This window comes from Tympanuchus pallidicinctus, unplaced genomic scaffold (genome assembly GCF_026119805.1).
Source record: "Tympanuchus pallidicinctus isolate F22 unplaced genomic scaffold, pur_lepc_1.0 scaffold3, whole genome shotgun sequence".
In the NCBI taxonomy this organism is placed as follows: domain Eukaryota; kingdom Metazoa; phylum Chordata; class Aves; order Galliformes; family Phasianidae; genus Tympanuchus; species Tympanuchus pallidicinctus.
Window position 1 is genome coordinate 68,846,495 of NW_026294747.1, and position 12,926 is coordinate 68,859,420.

Below are 12,926 nucleotides of genomic sequence, written 5' to 3' on the forward strand. Positions count from 1 at the left end.
GTTACCAAGCTTACAATAATCTTTACACTTTCAGCAAAAATGTGAACAGTATATTTGAATATATTAAAAAGAATTAAAAAAACATTTCACAAAAACATTTGTTGCCATATGAAAGTCTTTCAGCAATAAATGCCCACACCAGTATTTAAACATTGTTAAAAGTATAATGATTTGTACTAATAAATTATGCAACAAGAGAGGTAAACAAAATAAAATTACAGTATAGCTCTCAAGTGTTCCTCCACCGAGCTCACGCCGCTCTGGGAAGCTCAGTTTTAGATGACTAATTAAGAAACTGATATTTTCAGAGCAACAAAAATAAAAGCTTTTATTTGTTCATTTGAATATAAAACAGGCGTTATCACAGATGTACAAAGCGTACTGGTGGTTTAACATACAAGAAGGTTGCTGTCCTTTGCACATAAAAATTTTTGTTTGAAACTGTGATTGGCTGAGTTACATGAATTTCTCTAACCAGTCACCACACTCTATGAAATAACGCTGCTAACATTCAACTGATAAAAGGGACAGTCTTCCCTTGGGTAAAGTGTCAAGCAGGATTAAATATATATAATAAACAAGCACCATGAGGAATCTGCTCCTGTTTGATTAGTTTTGTGTTTCAATGTTCATTGTGTACCCTCTGTTTTGTGCATGTGCATCAAGTTGATTACATGGTTTTGTCTGACTTCAAAAGCACAAGGTCACAAGACAAACATTTTATACATTCTCATGAATGGTTTATCTACAGTACAATTTCTAATACAGAACAATCCTTCTTTATTGCTCGGTCTGATGGTGCTTAAATGTTTCCTGCCTTTTGCTTGCACAACAAAACCAGAAACTCGGTTTCTCATTTCTCTGTACTCAGAATTTAACAACCACAGATGACAGGTTGCAGAAGAGAGCTGTTATTAACTGCGCTTCACAACTGCATTGCAGTGCTTTTTTTTTTTTTTTTTCTCTACTAATGCAAAGTTGACTTTGTGAGGGTTAAAGTGATGCCTTAAATGACAGCTAAATTTGTTTTGCAGTACTGAGATCAGCGGTAGCAGGACTTCACAAGTTAGTTTGCACACTGCAATTATGTCTGTAGTCAATCGACATCTCGTCTGAAACCTTACGGCGACTTGCCATTAGGAACAGACTTTATTCTTTTTAAAGGGAGCAGAAAATGAATTTGGCAAAATAGAGGATGGGTCTTTAGAGCATGAATAGAGCCATTCACAGACAATGGTGTCTGAATAGATGGTCTGAAATAAAACGAGTCAGACATGGTAAGATGCTCTGTACTGTACATGCAGACCGAAACGTCCCTACCTTTTAACGAGATTTCAAACACCCAGCACTGAGACTCAGAAGCCAAACAAAACTATTGTTAGCAGGGTCCATCTCTTGTCCAGCGTTCTGCAGAGGCAGACCAAGTACGTACGCCCCTCAGAGGTGACAGAAACGTGGTGACATTTGCCCTGCAACAATCTTAGTCATGCATATCCGGTAATGAGAGCCAGCACACGGACGTCATTTTGGACAATGAGAAAAGCACTCTTGGACTGCAGCTGGTAAATCCCACTCTCGATCACAAACAGGTCAATTCAGGTACAACCACAGGAAGGAACGGGAAAGTTTTTAAAAAAGGGTTGTGGAGTGCAGGGAAGACAACAGAACTGGGCAATCAAACCTCTCCTTTATCCAAAGGTAGTAAAATGAAGGCAGCTGTGATGCATGTTTTCCTACTCTTCGCCCACTGACGGATGACCTCAGGTCAGAGACCCCGGGACTCCGCTCTTTGAACAGGCAGTTCGGTTCCTCTGATGTTTTAATTGGCTTAGGGACTAGTTAGCAGATGCACGATTCGTGTTGGCTTGGCTGTAGTGACTGTACGCTCCTCTCCGTTAGGAATAAATTAAAGACCATTGAAACAATCATTTCATGTAAATGTAAACTGGATGCCTTGGCCACTGAGCTATGTGTCCTAGCTGAGAGGCAAACTGATAACTCTGTGCAAATAACCCCAAAACGTTTCATTATAGCAATAAAAACACCAACTAAAACAATGAAAAAATTGTGCAACAAAGTTCTGCAGCTAGACAACAGTGCTACTCCTCAACCTGCCTTTTCTAAGTCTAACAAGTGTATGCACATGCCAGCACGAATATTTATTGTTGCCTCCATGGCAAAGAAAAAAAAATTCTTGTAGTGCATTTTTAGTTTTAAATTCATTCACTGCCTCAAAGGCAGCAATAATTCCACTTGCTGGTATCTAGAGGATTCTTTTAGACAGGGATACTCTAGCAATCCAGGATTGCTTTGTTCAAAAAATTTGTGAGTAACATTTGATTATCTACAGTGGGAGACACCATGCAAGTGACAAGTACTGCATTTTAAACTTTAAAATCTTTTTGTCATTAGTGAATTTATATTTCATATATATATATTTGATGTGATACTATCCACTCAAGATAATACAACACTTTGTTTTTATATTAGCAAACATTTCAAGAGTTTAATATTCTTGAATGTTTTTTCTCTTTTATACTTCTAAAGAGATCAAAATAAATTAAACGTTTTGTACATAATTACAGAAGAAGTAGTTAACTTATTTTATCTTTTTCGTTTAGTACAAAGATATTTGCAAGTTCGTCGCCGAAATACACCTTATTTATAAATTTCTTCCACTCTAACGCTAACTGCCAAGGCGCTTTGGCCTTCGTGCTTTCGGCACCTCTGCCAGAAAGCTGCTAGATTTCTAATGGAAAGGTGCTGCTTTGGGTATTCTCCTCGTACCACTACATAGTTTCCTAAGATGTGGGACCTAAAATGGCTTAAGTTAGCAACAGGTCTGTGTTCATCAGCTTTTTATGACACATTAAAACAAATGAAGAAAACGACTCTTTGTATTAGTCTGCAAATTGGTTTAAAAGAATCCATTCGGAGGGCAGAATGAAAAAAAAAATCTACTTCAGCTTACTTAATGTCAAACACAAAGCCACATTTACTCAGAAAGCAGTATTGTCCAATATGCAAAAAAAAAAAAAAAAAAAAAAGAAAGAGTTTTCAATGGGCTTTTCCACCAAACCGAAGGGCCTTACCCCAGAGTCCTTCTTTTCTAAAATTTAGCGGTAAAGAAAAAATTTCACATTTCATTTCCTTCCAATCGTGACTGCTTTGAAAAGTCATAATAGAAACAGTTTCATTCTGATGAGTGTCAGCATCTTATCTGCACTTTTTTTTTTTTAGTGGACACCAAAAAATTTTATACATCTATAGTAAAGTCCATGGAAGCTTTAAGGTACAAGACTACATGTTGTAGGCCACATAGATGGGATCTAGCTGGTCTGCCAAAAATCCATCTCGTAGGTGCATACGTTGTTTCTCTCCACGGGAGTTGATAGGAATTACACCAATGTCCACCACCACCACCACCCCTACAATCAGGTAGTGCTCCTCCAGGACCACGTTGGTGACCAAAGGAACCAGGTCCAAAGCTTCTTGCTCCGATCCATCCAGCTCAACTACAACGACCAATAAATTTGTCCAGGTAAACACCGCACTGGAATCAAAGAAAAAGAAGTATTAGGGGTTTTTTGTTTTGTTTTGTTATTTTGTTTTTTTTTTTCCACCTTATTTACTGCTTGTTTTAGCTGCGACGTCTCCTTCTGTGTGCTCAGGCCTGAGCACAGAATCTAAGTGACAAGAGAGAAGGTGCTTACAGGCAGGGCAGATAACCAGTCCGATGAGCTTGCTCTTTGACATCACTGCAACATTAAGATGTGGGCTACACCTTGCAGAATCTTGAGTCTCATCCTTGCCTGCTGCGTATGGGGACAGCAGGAAGCAGCACAGCCCCCTCTGAAGCCAGCAGGCTGCCACATCACTGCTGTGCTCACGAAGGCAGGCAGTGTGTGGGTAGAAGTTTTCACTGGGTTTTTCTGAAGCACAGCCCGGAGGAGCAAAGGAGGTTAAGAGAGAAGACAGGGATACAAGGCCATAAGGAAAACAGCTCTGCAGAGAAGATAAACTTTGCCTAAGAAGGGGCTTTTGCTGGGTGCTGTGCCAGCGTGGGACGGGCCTTCTGCACTGGGCTGCTGGTCTGCCAGGCTGGTCACAGCTCAGTACAGAGGAGCTCAGCTTCTTCTGGATCAATTGGGTTACGCAGAAACCATCTGCTTTATATCAGTCATGTTTTATTTCTGGGGGGCTTAAAGGGACAGGAGTTTTTACAACCCTTATCAACAGGTGAGATGGTGGAAGAAATATCGTTATCATCAATGTCTCTTCTTTACTGAAAGAACTTTGTATGACCCCAGTATTTTGGCTGGTAGAACAGGTAAATTCTGTTCTCTGCTACTGGGCAACTTTGCTTTGTCCTTCCACCATGGTGGCTGGGAAGGTACAAAAGCCTGGTGTGTTCTTCCCTCCTTCCCTTTCCCCTTTTCTCAAATTTCTCCAAAGCACCTGAAGTCTTACGGGAGGTCAGCAGGACTGAGGATCCACGAAGTGCAGTCTTACTCAGGCACGTTTAAGATATCAACAGTGGTTATTTCTTGCTCTACCTTCTTCTGTAGCAAAAATAATTAGAATTTACACTTTAACTCAAATAACAAATTCTGTGCTCTATCCTCCTTTACCTTAAAAAATCAGAGGATAATTTTCCAGAACTGTCTTGAGTGTAAGCACCTGAAAGTAAGAATATATTCTGTATCTAAGGTAAATTCAAGAGAGCTACTTATGCTAAGGTCAATCCTTGACTGAAGTCAGTCTGAAGAAGTGCACTGTTCTGGTCTATTAAAATTCTGAATATCCTTGTATGTTGGAAACACATCTTACTTTGCCCGAAAGTTAGCTACCAAAACGTGTTCTAAGTTGACACTTAGAAGAATAGATTTTAGGTTTAGAATACTTATTAAAAATACATATTTCATTTTCAGATCCTGCTAAAGTACAGTTTGATTGAATTTTTATGTACCTATGTGCTTATTGATCTGGAAAACTAATGGGCATTCAAAGTAAGGTTGTTTTTGACTCAGTGGTGCTATTAAATGAATTATAATTTGTAACTGTGCTTTCACACAAGCTCTAGTAAGCTACACAAGCATCTGAGTTAATATTACGTATGTTTTAACAAAAAAAGCTTGGGAGGTTTAATTACAATACTAGAAAGTTGAAACCATGCCTTAAGCCAACTGTTACTTGTTTCTTGGGAAGGCAATTAATGGAAAGATGGCAGTAGGTCCCTAAAACACAGCTATGGAGAAGTCAGTTTGTCTAGAGTTCAAAAGACTGATTCCAAAAACCTTCATGAAGCTGCTTTTAATTCAAGGATCACTGACACTCCTAAGAAGGTATCAATTTAAAACTTATTTCTCTTGTCATGATTCCAACTCAGTGATGACCGCTGCAGACACAAAGAAATATTGTCCTTTATGTTTCCACCAGCTGAGATGGATTTACACTGCTTGGTGCAGTTATCACAATAGAAAAGGACTGAGTGCTTGTTATACACTGAGGCAAAGGAGGTCCGAAGGCATAGGCTGTGCTATTAAAATCTCTTAAGAAAACAGAATAACGTTAAATGATCTTTCAATCAGATCCTCAGTAACAGAAGTTGCACAGCAAGATCGTGTGTCAGTCAACAGTCCGTGCTTTCCTCAGCAGCGTTACATGTTATGCACACTTCTTTGAAGCTGGGGCTATTTTCATTATTTGGTGGCTGGCCTGCCCAGTGCCTTTTGTTTGCAATAGGTATCAATGCAGTTCAATTCTTAATGGGTCACTGTAACTGAAAGAACAGCGGTCTCTAACAAAACCAAATGCTCATGTCCCAACCCAAACAAAAGCATATATAAAAGAAAGACTGGATCCTATTTTGTCAAGGGGTGCTCCCCAAAGACAAGAGGAGAAGCTGAAAGAAAAGCTGAGTGAGAAAAGTGAAGGTCAGGGTCAGACTATGAAAGAAAACTCCATACTGGCAACTTCTCTCTTTGAACACCTGTTTTTCTGAAGGACCACTTCACAAAAATATCCAGCTCACCTCCAATTTCTCTTCCTTGAGGAAAAAACAACCTAACAACTATCAGAGTTTGCCTTTGAGCAGAAGGTAGTAATAGCATCACTAATGCTTTCTGAAATTTTGCTTGTGGTCTAAGAATTATTTTCATGTACTTCTACCTTCTTGAAGAAATCTAACAGTCTTTCTTTGATTTTCCCAGCCTACACCAACCCTTCCTGAGCTGTCCCTATACCATTCAAGATTTCCATGGTAATAGAAGGGAAGGATAGAAAGGGATTCACAAAGAGCTTTCAGTGGTATTGACAAAAGGAATACAACTTAAGCCTTTCTTGCCACTGGAATCAATAATGATCACTTCTGCAGTATGATATGGCTGCTTCTTTCACTGCCCCAGGAGGACACGTTTCTGACAGCAGGTACACCTGAACACACAGATTTTGAATTTGTGGCCATCTACAACAGAGTTTCCCTGAATAGTTTTCCATCCACTGTTGATAAGAATACAGCACATATGAAAGGAGCAGTTCATGACATCCTTTGTGGGTTTGTACTGATCTCTACGAGAACCCAGAATCCTCTACCTTTGTCAGCACAGCACAGCATGGTGATGATTATGTTGCAGGAAGACTGCAATCAGGTAAAACCCCAGATACAATCAACCAAGCAATTAACTGTTTCATAACAGATGTTTGAGAAAAAGGCGGCTAATTGTCACTGAAGAAACCAGTATGGTTGCTATGCTTCTTTACTGCTTCAGGCCATACTCTATAGTCTGAAAACAAAAATGGAGAGTCACATCCTGTACTAGCTGACTTGCTTTAACTGCTGAGATTGTTGATTTGGTTGAAAGAAGAAGGGCTGAGCTGAGGTTAGATCAAACCGAAACAACGACCTGATTCAGTCTTCTGATGCAAAAATAATGAAAAGCAATTTGGCCTCAAGTCGGCCTAGTGAAATCATTACCTGCTGTGTGCATTTGACGATGTGATACATTGATTAAGACAACATCATTATTAACTCATTGATTTACTGCTTCAATTTCCATTGTGACCTTGATTTGATCGCTGCTTGATTTATTAATGACCAATTCAAAAGTAACAGTGCGTTCACTAATAACGTTTATTAGTGTGTTCATTTATTTTAAATGCCCGCTTGCTTACTCCTTCTAATAAGAGCACTCATAAAGCTTGAGTTCACACCAAGCTTTTTTTCCTGGTTAGAGCAGAAAACATCCACTGACCTACCTGAGAGCTGTTTGCTTCTCTCAAACTGAAAGTTTAATCTTTCACTCATATTTCAAAACACACCAAAGAAAAGAAACGCATCGAATGATCTTAACGGAAAACAATCCTTCCTGATTACATTTGTTCATGAAAAGTTTCATCCTAAAGGCACATTTACCACTGGTAATAAATCCTGTGACCGTCCCGACCGATCATTTCCTGCACCAATTGCAATATCCAAGAAAAACCCCAGATAATATAGATATTCCAGCTTTATATAAGAGCCATAGCGTTACATAACCCTTACCATTCAGTGATGCTCTTGTGTGCTCTAATTACAGAGGTCTCAATATCGATTGGATGATATCTCATCCCTCGTAACTCCATGGCTTCATCTAATGCACCCACAACATAAAGTGCATCGTGGCGTTCTGGTTGTAAGGGAAAAAGAATTAATGACTGCTCTCCAGAGCATCAAATCACAAAAACAATCACGTTAATAAACAAGGAAAATACATATAGCAGAAATTATCCTTGAATTTCTGATCCCTCCAACTGATTTTCAAACTAATAAGCATTCTTCATCACTGAAATGTAGCAGAAGGCAGAAGGAAGGAATGCAGAACCACTATTCACATCTGAAGAAGATATAAGTCTTTACCCAAGAACAGTGGGACAATTTCCTTTGTCCTTAAGGTGGATGTAACAAAAAAAACAAAAAAAATTTTTTTCAAGGCAGATTTCTAAACAGACAACAGACTCCTTGTTTTTCTCTCTTTGTTTTCAAAGACTTGACCCTAACAGTATGGAATATGTTGTTCCAGCAGCCTTGAGAAGGTCAGTACTGATGCCTTATGTTGTACTACAGTAGTCTTCATCAATTAGAAATATGTGCAGCATGTTAGATAGCAAATATCTCATTAAGTAAAATACAAGTTCTGAAGAGTAATCCTCTTGTAATATGAATTTTTATTGACTAAAGAAATAAATGAGGCTGAAATTAGGCTTTTTAAAAGATATCAGGCTGATAATAAACGCTTGCACATCATCCTTAAAGGAAATTATGTTTGCTAATAGTCTTAAAAGCAGATAACTGGTTCTTTTCATAACAACTCAGAGAGTTGCATGGTGGTAATCACAAATCATAGAATCATAGAATCATAGAATGACTTGGGCTGAAAGGGATCTTAAAGATCATCCAGTCCCATCATGGGCTTGTTGCTACCCATCAGATCAGGCTGCCCAGGGTCCCATCCAGTCCGGCCTTGAATTACCTCAAAGGATGAAGCATTCCTCTGGGCAACCTGTTCCACTGCTTCACCACCCTCTGAGCAGAGAATTTCTTCCTAACGTCTAACCTAATTTTCCCTTTTCTAGTTTAAAGCCATTCTCCTGTCATTATCAAACTGCATAATCTTGGTCTTTGTTTTATTTTTGGATTGTCTTGAAATGTTTTTTTTTGCAGTTCTAGTAGCTTCACTGACAGAACCAGCTAGATAACACAGGAACACAGGCCAGGAGACACAACCAACATAATCTAAATTATACGCACAGACCCATGGCAGACAAGGAGAAACCCCTTACCTCCATTTGCATCTGTAAGCTCTGTTCTTCGCAGGAACCCCAGATAGCCAGTCCGAGCCCAAATAGTTTGTGTGTCTCCAAAGCTGAGTCTTGAATTAAAATGATCTGATTGCAAAGATTCATCTCCATATATGGTGAAGTACCCACTGGCATTGTGAGTGCTGTGAACCCATATCTAAGTTAAAAGCAATTATACTGGTATTAATTAAAGCAGCTTTCCAGAATGTAGCATTATTGAAAATTCTTCATGCAAATACTTTCAGTCATAGCTAGATAATACATTTAACCAGAAATAATGCCTTTTAACACTGTTCCTGACCCACTTGTATGCACGAATCAAGACCCAAATCTGCCCTCGCTGAAGTCAAAGCGCAGAGCTAAGCTGTGCTAGTCCATGGGAATGCAGGAGTCATGTTGTGGGGACGCTCTCCCTGCAGCTTTCCAGCCCCAGGTCACTCAGACTTGCACAGACTCCTGCAAATGTCATTGCTCTGAGCTCTGCCTGGGCTGTGGCAATTCTCAGATGCTGCTGTAGACATACTGCTCTTCCATAGCCCCCTGAGCCTGGTTCAGTGTATTTGATCCAGCTGGACATTGTCAGTGAACACAAAACAGACAGATACCTCCCACAGCACCAGTGTAGTGGGAAAGGCTACAACATTTGAAGTGGAGTTTGCATTATTTTAGAGGGAAAGGCCAGGGACCTTCACATGTGGAAAAGGGTTCATTTCAGCTAACTCAAGACATCATGGAATATTCACACTTTCATAGTGATGAAATCTTAAAAATGAATCTCACAAATCAGATTGCAATCTTAATTATGACTACGCAAATCCCTCATTTTGTTAATTAGATCTTTTAATTGCTCTTTGAAAATAACATTTGAAGTTTTTTCTCTATAAACTTAAAAATAAATCAGAAAAACACATAGCCTTGCTCAACTCAGCTAATGAGAGTGCTTCAGTGCACTGAAGCGCAATGACTATAAAGAGGAAAACACTGAAACTTCTCTAGCTGAAATTAGACTAATCAATACACTTATTTTTTTCATTAAAGTTTTCATTGGAATTACTCAAGCATCAAGTAGAAAATGTAATTAGAGAAAGCAGATTGTTTTCAAATTATTTCATAGACTTGAGCTATTATTAGCATTTATTAAGTATGCCAATAACATTTTTAATAAAGACACAAATATCACACCACGCACTTCATACACAATCGAGGTCTGCATCATTTAAGTTTTTTTAACCTAGCATTTAATAAGATGCATGATAGGAAACCACTGGCAAATATTTTGATAGCTTTTCCCCTGAGATTCAGTTCCAAGTACGCAAAGGTGAAGTTTTCATGACTCACCTCACCAAGATGAGAATCTCCTAAGGGTCCCTTAGTTTCTGGATTAGCGATAATGATACGTACTCCAGGCAGGATCTATTGAAAGAACACATGAAGAATGAGAAAGGAGGTACTTACCCAATCATAAGCTGAATATTCTTCCCCAAAAATGCCTTCACAGTAAATCTGAAGGCATCCTTAAAAAGCAGAAGTAGACATACTGAATAAAAAATTGAAATAGTCAATTGATGTAACAAATCTAGATATTTGGGAAATGTTAAAGTAAAACCTCTTATCTTTGTGAAAGCTGCTCCATCAATAAAAACTTGTCAAAAGTCAAATATTGATCTACAAAATGAACAGCAAAAAAAACCCCAAAAACTCCAAAAATCATATCAAACAGCCCCAAATCTCTTTGACAGTACATACCAGAATGGAAAAAACCCACCCTATTCACATGAAAGCTTGCTCTGAAGCAAAGAGGAAGCCCTGTAGGCAGCACATAGTCTCTTAAGAACAAGACCCTTGCCAGTGACTCCATGTAACAGACTGGCATTCAAACACTGCAGAGGTGGAATGATGCTAAAACCTAAAATAGCACAGGGAGCATCCTCTGAAATGAACGTTCTCAAAGATATAATCAGACTGCTTTAGACGAGCACAGAGAGGGCCAAGGGCAGCCTGTGAGCTGGCTGCCTCAGTGGCTGAGCGTAGCGGCTCCATCCCCTCCGCCTCACACAGGCAGGGCACGCTTGGCAGCACACCTCAGCCACTGGCATGTGGCCGGGCGCTGTGTCCTACACAGAGCTGAGCATGGCACCAGTGTCTGCTGGGCCCCCTGGCCTGTCTCCACTGGGGTGCTGCACCCCTCTACCGATGGATAGAAGCCTACAGGTAAAACGTCGACGCTGAGACTTCGCTAAAGGCACACGTGTGCCGCATCTGTAGGATGAGATGCAGCTTCTGAGCAATGAAGCAGGCCATTCAATGCTGCACTCCAGCAGCAAAGAAAGGCCTTTGGCTGCACAGCTGATAAAGACTTTTGGAGTGCTGCTTTTGCTTGAAAAATGAACAGACATGGAAATGCACTGAAATCATTTACTATAAAGGAGATGTTTGAATCTTCTCTCAGTACTTACTTTTCCTGACTCCATGAGGGGCAGACTATGCGGAGATCCTCTTTCTACTAAACGAACTCTGTAAAACACACGTGAAAATAATATGGATAGTAGATGGTTGCATTTATTTGCTTTCCACTGATATTTATTTCTAAAGGGAACGGCTGATGGTCACAGAGATTAATGCTATTTTTGGAACAGATGGAGCTTATATCCTCTAAAACATCCTGAGGCCCAACATTTAATTTTTGGCAAAACTTACAGCTTGGAAAGTAATGAAAAAAAGATGGCTACAAACATTTTCTTAAACACTAAATTCTTCCAATGTAATTGGTGCCTTATATTTATTTTGATAGACTTTTGTAAATGGAATTCCAAGCACAAAATTATTCCCAACAAAAGGGATCTAAAGCATTGATTTTCCACAAGAACATCATAAATGTCAGGGCACAGAAACAAAAGCATGTGAGCTGAGTGAGCAACCACATTCCATAAGTGGGTAATTGTTGAAACCAAAGTCATCCCTAAAGAGCCATAACCACAACTTGGACCGAAATCTGCCTTAGCAATCTTTTGATCATTTTCGATGGACAGTGTTTGATAAACATTTTAGTAACAACAACAACAAAAAACCCTTAAATGAAAAATGCTATTACTGTTGAGGTCAGACCCTTACTGACTGTGACACTCTGGTCTGCTCTCTTCCCTTCTTAGATAACTCATTTTCCCACTGAAGGAACAGCTATGGCAGCTCTCCTGGAGAAGCATGATGGTCTGGAAGGAGATTGCTCATCTAACATTAGAAAGAGACTGTGAAGACCTAAAATGGTCTATCAGCTCAGCCAGTAGACGGGGAAGAGACTTCTGGTAACAAATAGGCATTTCTGTATCCCAAATGAGATACCTTAAAAGCCATAGCAGAATCATGAAAAACTTCCCACTCTCACGAATTTTCATATCCCACAGAGCTGATCTAAATCTCTTCTTCCACCAAGCAAGCAGTTCTTACCCCTCTCTTTCCACCAAATGCCACATTATAAAGAAAAAATCCCTGAGATATATAAAAAAATAAGCTCGTAAAAGAAATGTTGATACAAGAGGGCACACAGGAAGGCATAACAAGGTGTGTAGAGAACTGGATCCAGTTGAAGTGATCACAAAACTGCAGTCAGTTAAGAGCTGTCGTGAGAGATCTTTTCTGCGCTGTTCTGATACCTTTTTATATGTGAAGCACTGCAGAGCTCAGTCTGGGGAGGGAGGGATGAGACACAGAGAACTCTGCTAAAGGTCCCTTGGGGAAGAGCAAAGCTTTGGCAATTTCAAGCCCCTACACATAAAAGAAGATGGAAAAAGATTTTCTCTTCTTTTTGTACTATTTCTTTGCTCTAGAAGTTATCCATAAAAGCTGGGACTGTCGAGGTCAAGGCACGAACAGTGAATAGAGATTCATCTGCAGTGCTGGGGAGTTTCTCAGCCTTGATGGATGGGGCAGGGCTGAGCCCTGAGGCACAGCACAGCAGTGTGAACAGCTTCTCACACGCAAGAAATACATCTCAAGTTCCCAGCAATTTCAGAGCTCTTTTCCAATTTTACTTTATTGCCCTCTTCCGCCTATGGAGTGTTACAGGCATGCATGTGCACATGTACGCATGT

The 12,926-nt window shown here is 39.7% G+C and overlaps 1 protein-coding gene across 5 annotated transcripts in view; it reads right to left on the reverse strand.

The window, feature by feature from the left end:
* Positions 1–301: 301 nt before the first annotated feature.
* Positions 302–12,926, reverse strand: part of DIP2C (disco interacting protein 2 homolog C) — a 288,411-nt gene continuing 275,786 nt past the window's right edge. For all 5 annotated transcript variants that reach the window (XM_052692779.1, XM_052692777.1, XM_052692778.1 and 2 more), the window contains 5 exons: positions 11,295–11,352; positions 10,177–10,251; positions 8,821–8,995; positions 7,544–7,667; positions 302–3,553 (listed from right to left, as the gene is read on the reverse strand). In XM_052692779.1, the coding sequence (XP_052548739.1) occupies positions 3,301–3,553; positions 7,544–7,667; positions 8,821–8,995; positions 10,177–10,251; positions 11,295–11,352 (685 nt within the window). In that variant the 3' untranslated portion in view covers positions 302–3,300. The remainder of the gene's footprint in view (positions 3,554–7,543; positions 7,668–8,820; positions 8,996–10,176; positions 10,252–11,294; positions 11,353–12,926) is intronic.